At 44.9% G+C, this 11933-nt stretch overlaps 2 protein-coding genes across 2 annotated transcripts; one reads left to right on the top strand and one right to left on the bottom strand.

Moving 5' to 3' along the window:
* Window positions 1-3279: 3279 nt before the first annotated feature.
* On the top strand, window positions 3280-5794 carry otol1b (otolin 1b). The gene is made up of 4 exons (XM_076282930.1): window positions 3280-3976; window positions 4092-4181; window positions 4293-4364; window positions 4815-5794. Exons 1-4 carry the CDS (start codon window positions 3595-3597, stop codon window positions 5702-5704), a joined length of 1434 nt encoding a protein of 477 aa, XP_076139045.1. The 5' UTR covers window positions 3280-3594; the 3' UTR covers window positions 5705-5794.
* Window positions 5795-5877: 83 nt separating this feature from the next.
* Window positions 5878-11872, bottom strand: LOC143122118 (high affinity immunoglobulin gamma Fc receptor I-like). Its single transcript, XM_076282929.1, has 5 exons — window positions 11696-11872; window positions 11560-11595; window positions 11135-11419; window positions 10705-10971; window positions 5878-8475 (listed from the first exon to the last, which is right to left on the bottom strand). Exons 1-5 carry the CDS (start codon window positions 11799-11801, stop codon window positions 8177-8179), a joined length of 993 nt encoding a protein of 330 aa, XP_076139044.1. The 5' UTR covers window positions 11802-11872; the 3' UTR covers window positions 5878-8176.
* Between the last annotated feature and the right edge of the window lie 61 nt (window positions 11873-11933).

The raw sequence follows: 11933 nt of genomic DNA, 5'->3' as shown, positions 1-11933 counted from the left end.
AACGCTTTTTCCGCGTCTTCAACCGTTTAATGTAGAAACTTCATTCAAACTGCGTTACGTAGGTCTTACTTAGGACAGGGGTGGAATGTATTTTTCATATTTGTAATTTTTATACTTTTTGAACTATTAATTAAAAACTATTATCACCCAGAGATAAGAAATACTCTTTTCTGATTGGCTGGAGGGGTGGCTTTTAATCCTGAATAACAGGACACCTATGAAGTAGATCTGGTAAAAAAAGTTTAATCGCCGTTCCATATCAATGCTTATGAATGGTAACTATAACAACGATAGTAGGATGACGGTTGAGCCTGGAGGCAGGCTTCGCAACAATGGAATCAACTGTAAACTCGGGGAGTTCTTTGCCCCTCGCCCTTGTCCGTTAATTCCTTATAACAGGACACCTCGGCGGCCGTTATCCCTTACTTAACAATTTCCCCATAGACTTAACATTGGCGATTATGGCATCACAATAGGGCACTTAGAATCCTATGCCAAGTGTTCCGGCCACCTCCAGCAACTGTCTGTCTCAGGCTTTAAGCATACAATCTGGCTACAGATCCTGTTCAACTGTTTCCTCTGCCCACAACTGTTTCAAAATAAAAGTCTCCACTACAATAATTCCCTATTAAATAATTTAACCATTTAAACTATCCAACTATTTAACTATTCAACTATTCCAACTGTCAGCTATCATCAACTATGCCTCTAGCCTACTATATTAAACCACCACCTACCTAGCAACCAACATAACAACCATTGAAATTAATCATCTATGTCAGTTTCAATAGCAACCAACAAGATAATACTAGCAAACCACTGTAGTAACTCCTTTATTTCTGATAGTAGCCACCATGGACAACCTAGCAACGACTTCAAGTACCCTAGCAACAGCCTAGCAACCACATTCCCAGTTAAAAACTAGCAACCAACATAGCAACCAACAACATTAACCTAGCAACCAGCATAGCAACCACCATAATTACTCTAGCAACCATAGACATAATATACATAGATGCTGCATTGGCTGCTGGAAACAAGAAATGCGGCCGCCATCTTGGACCGGTCATACTCCTCGTTGCCTTGCAGCAGACATGTATGACATTTGCAGCAAAAAAAAAAACGCGTGAAAATTTGTTCGGTATTCAGTGAGGTATGAATAATTTAATGCACTGACAGCTCATTGCACCATCCAAGATGACCGATCCAAGATGGCGGCTCCACGTCTCGTCAGCGCTAGTAGGGAGTAGCGGTCGATGCAGCGTCTATAGTATATTATGTCTATGCTAGCAACAGTCAGTTGTCATCAGCTTTGATTCCCGTCAACTCTGTCCACAACTGTTTCAAAATAAAACTATTTAACTGTTCAGCCTTTCAAACTGTCATCAACTATGACTCCTGCCAACTGTTTCCTCTGTCCACAACTGTTTCAAAATAAAACTCCTCACTACAATAATTCTATATTAAATAATTTAACCATTTTAACTATCCAACTATTTAACTGTTCAGCCTTTCAAACTGTCAGTTGTCATCAATTATGACTCCCGCCAACTGTTTCCTCTATCCTCAACTTCAACTTCAAAATAAGTCCTCAATACAATAATTCGCTATAAAATAATTTAACTATTTAAACTACTCAACTATTTAACTGTTTGGCCATTCCAACTGTCAGTTGTCATCAACTATGACTCCCACCAACTTTTTTCTCTATCTGATCTCCATCTTTTTACTTAGATTATATTTTAAACAATATTCAACAATATTTCATTCAGCAGCAATTTTTGCATTTTCATGCACTCGTAATTCCCTGGAATTACATTCTCTAGTTATTGCTATTCTCCTAATTATAGTTTGACCAACATTCTAATCCCCATAACCAAAACCATAACCCTAACCTGGCCCTAACCATAACCATAAACCTAACCATAACCATAACCATAACCATAACAATCACCATAACCATAACAAAAGAAGTGTGCTCTCTATAAAACCTGTCAGAGTCACCTGTCAAAACTTCACAGAGGGAAAAACGACCCAAGACACTGGTTTACTGGCATGTGGCTGGGAGGATAATGAAAGAATTTTTCATTTTTGGTGCTGGTGGTGGTGGTGCTGGTGGTGCTGGTGGTGGTGCTGGTGGTGGGGTGGATGGAGCAACTCTGTCCCCACTGGTGTAGCAGTCTGGCTGCACTGGGGCCAGCAGCAGGCCTCCTGGTGGGGCAGTGGCTGGCTCTCCTCCACCCGCCAGGGTGGGATGGATGCTGGAGGAATTCCTCTCATATCAGGTGGCTGGTTCCATCGCCCTTTGGTCCACCTGCCAGACTTTCCTCTCTCTCTCTCTCCACCCACCCATCCATCCATCCATCCATCTCTCTCTACTTCTCTCCTTCCCTCCCCCTCTCTCTTTACCTCTTTTTTCCTCCTTCATGCGTTTTGGATGAAGTGACTCAAGTCATGAGGGTTCTGTATCCCGTGTCACAAAAGCAGCACACAAGAGAGTCTCAGAAAGCCAGAGAGAGAGAGAGAGGAAGGGAGAGAGAGAGAGGAAGGGAGAGAGAAAGAGAGAGAGAGGGAGAGAAGGAGAGGCTTGGGGGGGGGGGGGGGGGGGCACAGGACCGGGGGTTCTGCATGGGTCCGTCGCCGCCCCCCACCACACACACCCGCTCCCGAAAAGATTAGTCACTGGGTCCTCAAGTTTCACAGAACCCCTCTACCACCCACTCCCCCCTCTCCACACACACAAACACACACACACACACACACACACACTCACTCACACACACACACTCACGCCACTTCTTATTGGTAGAGCGGTTGATTATTGAAGCATTAAAACCATATCAAAGGGATCTTGAGCTCCTGTGTGCTCCCTCCAAAGTCCTGTTGGGGGAATGATTATTTGAAATAACTGATTGCACGAATGAGAGGTTCTCAAACAATACGGTAAGTTTGAGTTTCTGATGGCGAGCTTTTGTTCTGTCTTTGAGACTTTGCTAAATGGGCTAATGGCTTGTGCTGAATTTATGCATCTGTAGGATGAAGTCACATTTGTGTAAAGTAATGTGATGAATTTACATCTCTGTAGCCATGATGTGAATCTACACTGTTTACATTTTTAAAGACATGTGTGGTATGTCTATGGGAGGCACTGGGAGACAGAATAACACAACAAAATGAAACAGGTGAACAATAACAACATAAACTGATAAGTTGTTTTAGACAGTTTTCAGCCATTTGTTTTTTATTTTGATTGCTCTATTTCTTCACAGGGTAGAGTTTATAATATGTTGCATCCAGATCATAAATGACTTTGGCATATACTGTAAATGCATGCAATCTGTGTTGTGGCTTCAATTAACATACTTGTTAAAAACATTTTGAGAGTATTTGGCAATATATTTCTCAAGATGCTGGATAGCATTTTTTTTTTAAGTTTCAGAAATGTACCCAAGTTTGTGTTTTATGTGGAGAAAAACATATGAGCTATTTCTTGCATTTGCAGTCTGTAATTATTTGGAAACTGCTTTAAATTATTGTATAATTAATATAATAAAACATCCATCCACATTTAATTAATCTCTATTCACAGATAACATGATGAAATTGTCCTCTTTCCTACCGGCCCCTGTGACTCTGGTGGTGCTTGTGGTCATGGTGGCCCTGACCTCTGCTAAAACAACCGCGCGGCCCAAATACTCGTTAACAAAGAAGCCTCTGCGAGAACTGCCCCTGACCACCACGGGGTGGCACACCAGCCCTGCGAAAGTCACCCAGGCTATGGAGCACCGTGCAGTCCAGCAAACCACCACCGTGCCCAGTGAGCTGGCCTCAGATTATGGCATGGGCGGAACAGCGACCACTGGTGGCGGACAGGAGAACTACACCCTGGATTATAGCGAGTGCTACTTCAATTTCTGTGAATGCTGCCCCCCAGAGAAGGGGCCTAGAGGGTCAAAGGGTGACAGGGGACTGCCAGGCAAGGACAATTCATTCTGGAATATTCTTAACATTTCCTTTTTCTCATATTTCTTTTCTTTTCATTTCCCTGTGTCATCCCTCACCTTGTGGTTTGGGTGAATTGTCTGCCCCAGGTACTACAGGTGCAAAGGGTGAACCAGGCCTGAGGGGACTACCTGGGCTCTCAGGTATACCTGGAGCCGTGGGATTCAAGGGAGACAGAGGTAGATCGATGAAAGCTCAACAGATGCTGAATAAATGAATGAACAGTTTTGTCATGACCCAACCTAACTGCTTATGTCTGGTCTGGTCTCGTTTGGTCTTGGTGTGGGCAGGAGTGAAGGGGGAGGCAGGAAGCATTGGAGCAGCAGGATCTCACGGAATGCCAGGGAGGCAGGGAGACAGAGGTAAGAGCCCTCAGGCAGCAGCTGATGATGACCAAGACATGGTTCCGTAGCAGATCACACAGGTCACAGTAAAGTTATAGTTCCTTAGTAGACCACATAGGTCACAGTAAAGTTATAGTTCCTTAGTAGACCACATAGGTCATAGTTAAGTTACAGTATAGTTCCTTAGTAGACCACATAGGTCACAGTTAAGTTATGGTTCCTTAGTAGACCACATAGGTCACAGTTAAGTTATGGTTCCTTAGTAGACCACATAGGTCACAGTAAAGTTATAGTTCCTTAGTAGACCACATAGGTCACAGTTAAGTTATAGTTCCTTAGTAGACCACATAGGTCACAGTAAAGTTATACTGTAGTTCCTTAGTAGACCACATAGGTCACAGTGAAGTTATTAAGTTAGTAAGTTATTCCTTAGTAGGTAAGTCTGTGACTGTATTTGTAAATTCACAGGTCAGGTGGGCCCTAAAGGTGACAGAGGGGAGTATGGCTCTCCGGGGCTGAAGGGGGAGAAGGGCGAGAGGGGCCCCCCCGGAGAGAACGCCACCAAGGGGGAGCAGGGGGAGCCTGGGAAGGCTGGAGCCCCTGGACCCGCGGCCGGCCCCGGGGTCAAAGGTGACAAAGGGGACAGGGGCGAGTGTGGGGGTCACGGAGAGAGGGCTCTGAAGGGCGACAGGGGTGACCACGGCCCCCCGGGCATAAGAGGCGAGTCCGGCACCCCTGGGCTCAACGGCATGCACGGCACACCGGGTCTGCCCGGCGAGAGAGGGGAGGCCGGCCGGCCCGGTCCGCCAGGAGACGCGGGACCCCAGGGGCCGCCGGGAGCCATGGGCCTGCGGGGGCTGCGCGGGATGAAGGGGGACCGCGGGCCGCAGGGCAAACGCGGCGACCGGGGCATGCGCGGCATGAAGGGCTCCAACGGGAACCACGACGAGCGGCCGCGCTCTGGCTTCAGCGTGGGCCTCTACCCCAGCAAGTCCTTCCCACCGTCCGGCTTCCCCGTCCGCTTCGACAAGGTCTTCTACAACGGCGAGGGCCACTACGACCTGGCCACCAGCAAGTTCAACTGCACGCACCCCGGCGTCTACGTGTTCGCCTACCACCTGACCGTGCGCAACCGGCCGCTGCGGGCGGCGCTGGTGGTGAACGGCGCGCGGCGCCTGCGATCGCGGGACACCCTCTACGGCCAGGACATCGACCAGGCGTCCAACATGGTGCTGCTGCGGCTTGCCGAGGGGGACCAGGTGTGGCTGGAGACCCTCAGGGACTGGAACGGAGCCTACTCCAGCAGCGAGGACGACAGCACCTTCACCGGCTTCCTGCTCTTCCCTGACACCAACTGAGAGCCCCGACAGCGGACTCTTGAGCATCGAACTGAGAAATCCCAATCCATCCCATCCTGTCCTGTCCGATTCCCAAAACAGAAGACCTTGGATTTTATGACACAGAATACAATACAATTTCTAAACAAAAATAAACAAATCACTCAAAACAAAAAACAATAGAGCCACCTACATTTATCGTGTCTCAATGTTCCCCTTCAAACTTTATTGAGTACAAGAAGAAACAGTTGTAGTTGGCAGGCATCCTTTATTCAGTAGCCTGTATTGTTCAGAGTATCCTGTATAATATGGATTTCTGTGTGTAATGATAATCATGCATTGAGTCTCTTGCCTGTGATGTTATAGCAATGTGATGCCTCATTAAGTTAAAGAAGAAAGTGATGTATAGTAGACTAGACCTGTAGAGTTTCCCCTATGTTTTCAACCACAGAAATAACATACACCCTGATAAACTTCAAAACGTTGTCAAAACAAACAGGATTTCTGTACTATGGACACAAAAGCCTTCACTTCTGTTCACTTCTGAAATAAAAAGCAGTGAATATAACAGTCCAGACTCTTGCTTCATAAGCAGCCAGTAAGGAATGCAACGAAATCCGCTTGATAATTTGTGATCCAGTAATGTGCCGTTAATTATTTTTCCAGGTCCAACTGATCCCTGAGCTGGTTGTTATATTCCATAGACCGTAAAATAAAAAAAATGTCTCCGCTATTCAGAGTAGCCTTTAAAAAAACTCTCATTCTACTACTCTTAGGCAACCTAATAAAATCGTATTTTTCGCAGAGGCCTGGACGTCACCCTTGATTATATGATATAGCACCACAGCTACACTAATTACTCTGTTCGAGTGAAGCGTTTTAATTGAACCCTCACGGAGGTGATCTGAAAAGGTGTAAAAGTTGTGAAAAGCGGCTAGCTGTGCTTGTAAACGTTTTTGGATGAAAGAGCTGTTGGACCCGAGACGTCGGACTTAACAACCAAATAGGGAACATGTTCCTAACCTTCATTTTGTTCCACACTAAAAAAAACAAACTAACAGAAAATTTCAATTACCAAACCGTACATTTGTACTAATCCATAGCCATGTGGTGACCAAACATCCAAGTATCCCTAAAAAATATACATGAAACTCTTTATTCCCTTATGATTTCCACATTCCTCAACAGTTAGGGTCTTTTTTATACATTTACTAACCGTTTCCATCAATAAATATTTACTCATAACTTGATGTTTAAAATGTGTGACATATGACAACAAAGAACATGTGAATACTCAAAAAATACAAAACACAGTTATGACCTCTTAACTTACAACCTGCATTTGTGGAACAGCTTTAAGATGGCAGAAATGGTCACATGGTGGTACCACATGCCACACTGTGCGCTGCAGAGATGGCGTTACCTTTTATCCAAAGCCACTTCCATGCCAATTCACTGCAGCCAGACTGCCTGGAGCAACTCAGGGTTAAGTGCCCTTAGTGCACAACTTGCCTGGTTTCACCAGTGTTTCCTATACATTGACTTATCTGTGGCGGCCCACCACGATATCAACATTGACCATCACACAATGATTTTCCAGGTTGTACTAAATTGTGCTTAAATCTGATTAGCATCATAACCACGCTGTGCCAATTTGTTAAAAACTGTTGTATTCAAGTTAATTCTGCAAACCAACCACCACAAATGTAATTCAATTGTGTGGGAAACACTGTTCAGGCTACTGCATGTAAACCCTTGGGCTCCGTACCCACTACACTACCATGTAGCTGAACCTGCGGAGCCACACTAACAACACCACCACGCTCATGGGTTTGATACTCTCAGAACGAGCGAGTGAGCATGCACACACACACACACGCACACACACACACACACACACACACACACACACACATACAGTACACGCACACACACACACACACACACACACACACACACACACATACAGTGCACGCACACACACACACACACACACACACACACACACACACACACACACACACACACACACACACACACACACACACGAAATGAGATGAAAACATGAATCTACATTCTACTAAAAGCTACTTTTGATAAAACTGTCTACTAAATGAATCAATTGAACTGTAATGTGCTGTAATGTCCTCCATGTTTAGCGGTAATGTGCTGTAATGTCCTCCATGTTTAACGGTAATGTGCTGTAATGAAACGGTAATGTGCTGTAATGTCCTCCATGTTTAGCATAATGTGCTGTACTGTCCTCCATGTTTAGCGGTTATGTGCTGTAATGTCCTCCATGTTTAGCGTAATGTGCTGTACTGTCCTCCATGTTTAGCGGTAATGTGCGGTAATGTGCTGTAATGTCGTCCATGTTTAGCGGTAATGTGATGTAATGAAACAGTAATGTGCTGTAATGTCCTCCATGTTTAGCGGTAATGTGCTGTAATGTCCTCCATGTTTAGCGGTAATGTGCGGTACTCTCCTCCATGTTTAGCGGCTTCTTGGGATGTCCACCTGCTCCTTGGCGCTCCAACTCATTCGGCGCAGCATGGGCACAGAGACCCTGCAGCTGTACTGGCCACTATCCTCGGCGCTCACGTCTGGGATGATGAAGGTGTCGTACGACGTGGCTGGGCCCAGTGGCATGTCGTTCTTCAGGAAGTAGTAGTGGATCGGAACGGCCGCAGACTCTCTGGTGTTGACCGCTGTTACACAGGTCAGCTTCAAGTCCCTTTTCTTCTGCCTTCCTTGAATTATGCTCGCAAGCAGCTGTGGTGTGGTTAGTATTTCTGTGACCAAGACAGAAGACGGTTTAATAAAGTGAAATAACATGTACTCATGCCCTTGAGTAGCCCCATTTCCCCCACACTGTTCAAAAAGGTAGGCTTGACCTTGGTCACTCAAAAGATATGAACTAGGGGTTCTAAACTAGCTATCTGTCTTCTAAACTAGCTTTTGGCACATCGGATTACTAACGCCTCCAAAACAACAGGCCAGCAACCAATGCGATCACTGAACCGGGTATATTCAAATACAAACAAACTGAGCATTTGAGGGGATGTACTTAATATGACAAATGGAAGAAGCATGAATTCTACTGAATACCGCAAAGCGGTACAAAATATGACCGCCCCTCATTCCTGCACATTCTCTCCGTAAAAACGCTTCTCTCTGTAAAAACGCTTTTCAGTGTGTATGTTCGTGTGTGTGTGCTTGCCTGCATGTGTGTGTGTGTTTTTATGTGTATGTACGTGTGTGTGTGTTTATGGGTGAGTATGTGTGGGTGTCCGTGATTTGTGCCTGTGTGTGTGTGTGTGCGTGTGTGTCTGCATGCCTGTGTGTGTGCTTGTGCATGCGTACTGTGTGCGTGTGTCTATGTCAGTGTGTGTGTGTGTGGCTGATATGGCCCCCCATGAACGGAATTCCACGAAACTTACCATGCATTTAGAGGGTGTCATAATGATCTTACACTTCAAATTTTGTGCAGTTTTGAATATGTCAGGCAAAGATTCCAGCGATTCCAACGCCTTGTTTCTGCTTTTTCATTTTTAACTAGGTGGAGCTATACATCAAATGAGATGTGATGGGTTGACATGGCCCTTTGAGACCAACATACGGAAAAAAGTTGGTCCTCCTAGGCCCTACGGTTCTCGGGATATTCTGTTCGTCCCACGTCATGGTTCCATGTCAGTAAAGTCTGACATCCACGAATGCTTAGCTAATTAGTTAGCTGACTAAAATGGACACCTTTTTGAAAGTAGAGCCAAAGGGAGAGATATCTTTCAAGTTTTGAAGGAGTACACTGATGCAAATGGACTTGATTGGTCTTGTTGTATCTGTCTTGGCCGCGGCTATAACTGGGAATAAAATTGGATTGACAGCTCTCATCAAGCAGAAAGCTCCAAATGCAAGTTTCACACACTATGCTTGCTAGTGAAGTGCTTACGGTGAAACGTATAGAGCAGGGATTCCCAAACTGTGGTACGCGTACCCCCGGTGGTACGCGAGCTGCTTCTAGGGGGTACGCGAGATGAAAAGGGCAATGGCGGACAGGTATAAAATGAACATTTTAAATCTTTTGTAATTAATTCATGAATAAATACATAATTTCGAATCAGGCCATAATTATATGGAAACATTAAAATAAAAGAATATTATTTATAAACTCTGTATGTGTTCATCCAAAAAAGGGCAGCTTAACATGACGCCTGGAATAGCTAGAATGCGTTACTTTTGAATGCTTGGATGGTCCGTGGGGGGAAAGTTTCGCGGATATAACAGGTTTTTGAAAACAACAAAAACAGAAAGGAGGGAAGGAGCAAAGCTAGGAGTTATTTCAGATGGGCAAGAAAGGTAACATTAAGCTAGGCGTTACATTAAACAAACTAAAGGTAGCCTAAGTTTAGCCTCGTCATCCTTGTCATGCGTTGTTGTAGGCCTATTATAAGATATTGTATGTGGATGTAGTTAGGCTACTATGCAGGCTAATTTTCATAACTTTTTAACTGACCAAATGCACGCACCTAAAACCGGGAAACGGACAAATATTGTCAACGCGGGGGGGGGGGGGGGGGGGGGGTTATAGAATGCGTTACATTTTTATGTGTTTATGTGTCGGATGGTGGGGGTACGCGAGCCGAGTCAGAATATAGGCGGTGGTACGCGGGGGTAAAAGTTTGGGAACCGCTGGTATAGAGGATGAGCTTATTTTCTTTCATTTGCCGTAGTACTGTTGGTTGGTTTAATAAGACATCTCGCAAAGCTGGTGATGGGCCAGGACCTAGTGGTATTTGAGGGCCTTCTCATGGAAGAGTTTGGGAACCCCTGTTGTGTGCATTAGGAAAACTGAAAGGAGCCTTTTATGAACATAATGCATAAGGATTACAGATCCATGAATGTGTGTGCCCACACACAAACACACGATTACTATCTAAGAATAATAATAAAAAAATCAAAAGAAACATTATTAATACTTTATATAATCATAGTTTTAGCTACGGACTGTCACTGATGCTTACCTAGGACAGTCACTGCCACACCGGTGGATTCGGCAGAATGGTACAATCCCTGCACTTCCCACGTGGCCCTGCAGGAGTATTGCCCTCCATGCTCTAAAGTGAGGTGGTGCAAAGTCAGCGTCCTGTTTCTCTGTCTCCAAATCTCTCTGCCATTCAGGTAGAAAATGACTTCTTCAGGTCGACGATGTCCTCGAATGCGGCACGTCAGGGACATCGTCTCCTCCATGATCATTGGTTTGCTGGGTGCTTCCAGGATAATCCACCCACCTAGTTATGATAATAAAATTAAACAATAGCCTAACCTAGTAACGTAATTTTAAAAACGAATATAGATTATTATAATAGTAAATTCAACTAGACTAATTATAGTGTGTAGGTAATATTTGGCAAATCTAACGTTTTATAAGGACCATAGAACGCATAACTTTACCGTCAATGTCTACGCGTAATGGGGCGCTGAGCTGCGTCTCAAGGATCCCCGTCGGGTTCAACTCTGTCTCCCTGACAGCCATACAGGTGTAGTTACCACTTTGAAGTACTCGGGCTTTCCAAATCGGATACGACTGGCCCGAAGCCAGTGGTTTGCCGTTAAAGAACCAGTCGAACGTCCAAAGTGGTGATGGGTCCTCTGGCACGTCACAGGTCAGTAGTAGCGAACCACCGGAGAGCAGATGAGCGTCACCTTCGGCCACCGATGCCACCGCTTTCCTGGGTACTAGATAATCAGGAGGGTCTTATATGAGTTTAGCCAAGTCGATATGGTATTGTATTTTTTTTTAATTCACTCGACTTTCATTAAAAACTATTGGGCTAAACATTACTCATCACGCTTGTGAGGATTAAATCATAGCTTACTTTGCGCCTGGGTCCATTTCTGCAACGCCGAAACAACTAGAGAAAAGACCGAAATGTATTGTAAAATCAGTAAATCAGTGGAAAAATCTGACACACGCATTAATTCAACAGGTTGTCCCCAGTTTGTGTTACTCACCTATCAAACTGAGAAATAAACGCATCCTGGCAAGCTGGTAAGAGCAAATGACATTCACCAGGGTCACCGCACTTCCAACTACGCTTAAATATGCCTCGAAAAACATTTCAGAGAGACAGAGAGTACGAAGTTCCTCTTTCCACAACTTGCATGTCAGAGCACATGCCCTTCTTCCGGTACAGGACAGGCATTCTCTCCTATCAAAACGGGGAATCACGACACGTTAGGGGAAAATGAA

The sequence above is a fragment of the Alosa pseudoharengus genome, unplaced genomic scaffold, assembly GCF_046254945.1.
Source record: "Alosa pseudoharengus isolate Yale_2024_CS ecotype anadromous, Long Island Sound unplaced genomic scaffold, YU_APseudo_1.1 YU_APseudo_1.1_scf_13, whole genome shotgun sequence".
Classification (NCBI taxonomy): Eukaryota; Metazoa; Chordata; class Actinopteri; order Clupeiformes; family Clupeidae; genus Alosa; species Alosa pseudoharengus.
This window is presented reverse-complemented; position numbering and strand designations above follow the sequence as displayed.

Bases quoted from the DNA above. Each gene is read 5' to 3' on its own strand.
- otol1b (XM_076282930.1), top strand. From the start codon at position 3,595: ATGATGAAATTGTCCTCTTTCCTACCGGCCCCTGTGACTCTGGTGGTG. The intron at 4,182-4,292 runs GTAGATCGATGA...TGGTGTGGGCAG, and splicing joins GGGATTCAAGGGAGACAGAG to GAGTGAAGGGGGAGGCAGGA. The intron at 4,365-4,814 runs GTAAGAGCCCTC...GTAAATTCACAG, and splicing joins AGGGAGGCAGGGAGACAGAG to GTCAGGTGGGCCCTAAAGGT.
- LOC143122118 (XM_076282929.1), bottom strand. From the start codon at position 11,801: ATGTTTTTCGAGGCATATTTAAGCGTAGTTGGAAGTGCGGTGACCCTG. The intron at 11,596-11,695 runs GTGAGTAACACA...TCTTTTCTCTAG, and splicing joins TTTATTTCTCAGTTTGATAG to TTGTTTCGGCGTTGCAGAAA. The intron at 8,476-10,704 runs GTAAGCATCAGT...TCTTGGTCACAG, and splicing joins TGTGGCAGTGACTGTCCTAG to AAATACTAACCACACCACAG.